Source organism: Bidens hawaiensis, unplaced genomic scaffold, assembly GCF_021521415.1.
Source record: "Bidens hawaiensis isolate Kalapana, Puna unplaced genomic scaffold, B.hawaiensis_p1.1 tig00002553_1, whole genome shotgun sequence".
Classification (NCBI taxonomy): domain Eukaryota; kingdom Viridiplantae; phylum Streptophyta; class Magnoliopsida; order Asterales; family Asteraceae; genus Bidens; species Bidens hawaiensis.
The window spans coordinates 2,561,992-2,564,368 of NW_027491139.1; the positions used below are offsets into that span (position 1 = coordinate 2,561,992).

The window sequence follows — 2,377 nt, forward strand, 5'->3', positions numbered from 1 at the left end:
TCACACTGAACAAAATTAATTAATAACTAACTTTGATTCCACTTTACATATATTTAATTAATATATTTGATTCTGGAATATCCTCATAAAAGCAAATGTTTCATCGTCTGTAAATATCACGTGTTGAAAAAAACGTAAAGGACCAAACCGCCAACCATTTAAAAACTAAAAGGGAGTAAAATAAAAAAATGTTGAAAAATGGAATCACAGATTCATAGAAGCAAAAGTCAACAGTCAAAGACGCCGATATTTCTCCCATCCTTCCGCTCTTCATATATTCACCACACCGACCCCTCATTTTAACATCCATCAATAATATTCATGTCAATATCAACAATAATAATAATAATAATAATCTTCTCTGCTGTTGCCGGAGAATAATAATATTATTATTGATGGAGTGTTCCACCGACACACTGGCCGCCATGCTCGGCCCAAACATCACCAACGCCGACGGTGCCGCCGCCCTCATATGCAACAACTTCAACACCGTATCCGACAAGTTCACCGACACTGCGTACGCCGTCGACAGCACATACCTGCTGTTCTCGGCTTACCTCGTATTCTCCATGCAACTTGGGTTCGCCATGCTTTGTGCCGGCTCTGTCCGTGCCAAGAACACCATGAATATCATGCTCACTAACGTCCTTGACGCTGCGGCTGGCGGGTTGTTTTATTACTTGTTTGGATTTGCTTTCGCGTTTGGGACTCCTTCGAACGGGTTCATCGGAAAGCATAACTTTGCTTTGAAATCAATACCGTCTTCTGATTTTGATTACAGTTATTTTTTATATCAGTGGGCTTTTGCTATAGCTGCTGCTGGGATCACATCTGGATCGATCGCGGAAAGGACACAGTTCGTTGCGTATTTGATCTACTCGGCCTTCTTGACCGGGTTTGTGTACCCGGTTGTGTCCCATTGGTTTTGGTCTGCTGACGGATGGGCGAGTGCGTTCAATTCGGATAATTTGTTATTCGGATCTGGCGTGATTGATTTTGCGGGATCTGGTGTGGTTCATATGGTTGGTGGGATTGCGGGGTTGTATGGCGCGTTAATCGAAGGCCCACGGATTGGACGATTCGATCACAGTGGGCGCTCGGTTGCGCTCAGAGGACATAGTGCGTCGTTGGTGGTTTTGGGGACTTTTTTGTTGTGGTTCGGATGGTACGGGTTTAACCCGGGTTCGTTTAATAAGATTTTGGTTGCGTACGAGCCGGGTCAATATTATGGTCAGTGGAGTGCGGTTGGTAGGACCGCAGTGACAACGACCTTGGCTGGTTGTACCGCGGCCCTAACCACTTTGTTTGGGAAAAGAATATTATTGGGACATTGGAATGTGGTCGATGTGTGCAATGGTTTGTTAGGGGGTTTTGCAGCTATAACCGCGGGGTGCTCAGTTGTTGACCCGTGGGCCGCAGTGATATGCGGATTTGTAGCTGCGTGTGTTTTGACGGGGTGTAATAAATTGGCTGAAAAGTTTAAGTATGACGACCCGTTGGAAGCGGCTCAGCTCCACGGCGGGTGCGGGGCGTGGGGGATTATATTCACGGCTTTATTCGCAAAGGAGAAATATGTGAACGAGGTGTATCCGGGGAAACCAGGTCGACCATACGGGTTGTTTATGGGAGGTGGGGGAAAATTGTTGGGTGCACATGTGATCCAGATTCTAGTGATATTTGGGTTCGTCAGTGCAACAATGGGGCCTTTGTTTCTGATACTTCATAAGCTTAAATTGCTAAGGATCTCTCCGGAAGATGAAACCGCGGGTATGGATATGACTAGACATGGCGGTTTTGCCTATGTGTACCATGATGAAAGTGATGATCCAAAAGGCCTCCCCATGAGGAAGATTGAACCGGCATCTTCAACTTGAGATGTTGTTTACTTCCTAAATTATTGTTTGGTGTGATTTTAGTTTACTATGTTTTAGTACAAAATGTTATTTCATCTACATTATTATTCAAGCCTTTGACTTGTTTGCGTTTGAATATTTCTATGGTCTTGATCCGTTTTTGTATATTGTTCACATGGTAGTTCATAAATTTAAGACATAAAATTCGTAGTTGATTGACTTTTTCAATGTGATTTGCTATCTTGTTTGTTTGGATATATCACCGTTTAGAAAAGAAACCTCCCAATTCCCAAATATTATGATCTCTCTGTCTCTATGTTTGTGTGTTCGTTTGTTTAAATAGTTTCAATAAAGGGTATTGATTTATGCTTTTATATAGCAAATTGTTACGGGTCAATCTTCCTGACTTCTTAGGGTGCCCGAAGGCCAATCAATCTGTTACGTTTATGACAAGTGTTTGCTGATTTCGTCTTGAATTAGACTCATAGGTGAGCAGCAACAACTCACGACCAGTGTTATTATCG

The 2,377-nt window shown here is 43.0% G+C and overlaps 1 protein-coding gene across 1 annotated transcript; it reads left to right on the forward strand.

The window, feature by feature from the left end:
• The first annotated feature begins 312 nt into the window (after nt 1-312).
• LOC143620380 (ammonium transporter 1 member 1-like) lies at nt 313-1,907 on the forward strand. Its single transcript, XM_077092088.1, has one exon. It carries the CDS (start codon nt 396-398, stop codon nt 1,872-1,874), a length of 1,479 nt encoding a protein of 492 aa, XP_076948203.1. The 5' UTR covers nt 313-395; the 3' UTR covers nt 1,875-1,907.
• The last annotated feature ends 470 nt before the right edge of the window (nt 1,908-2,377 follow it).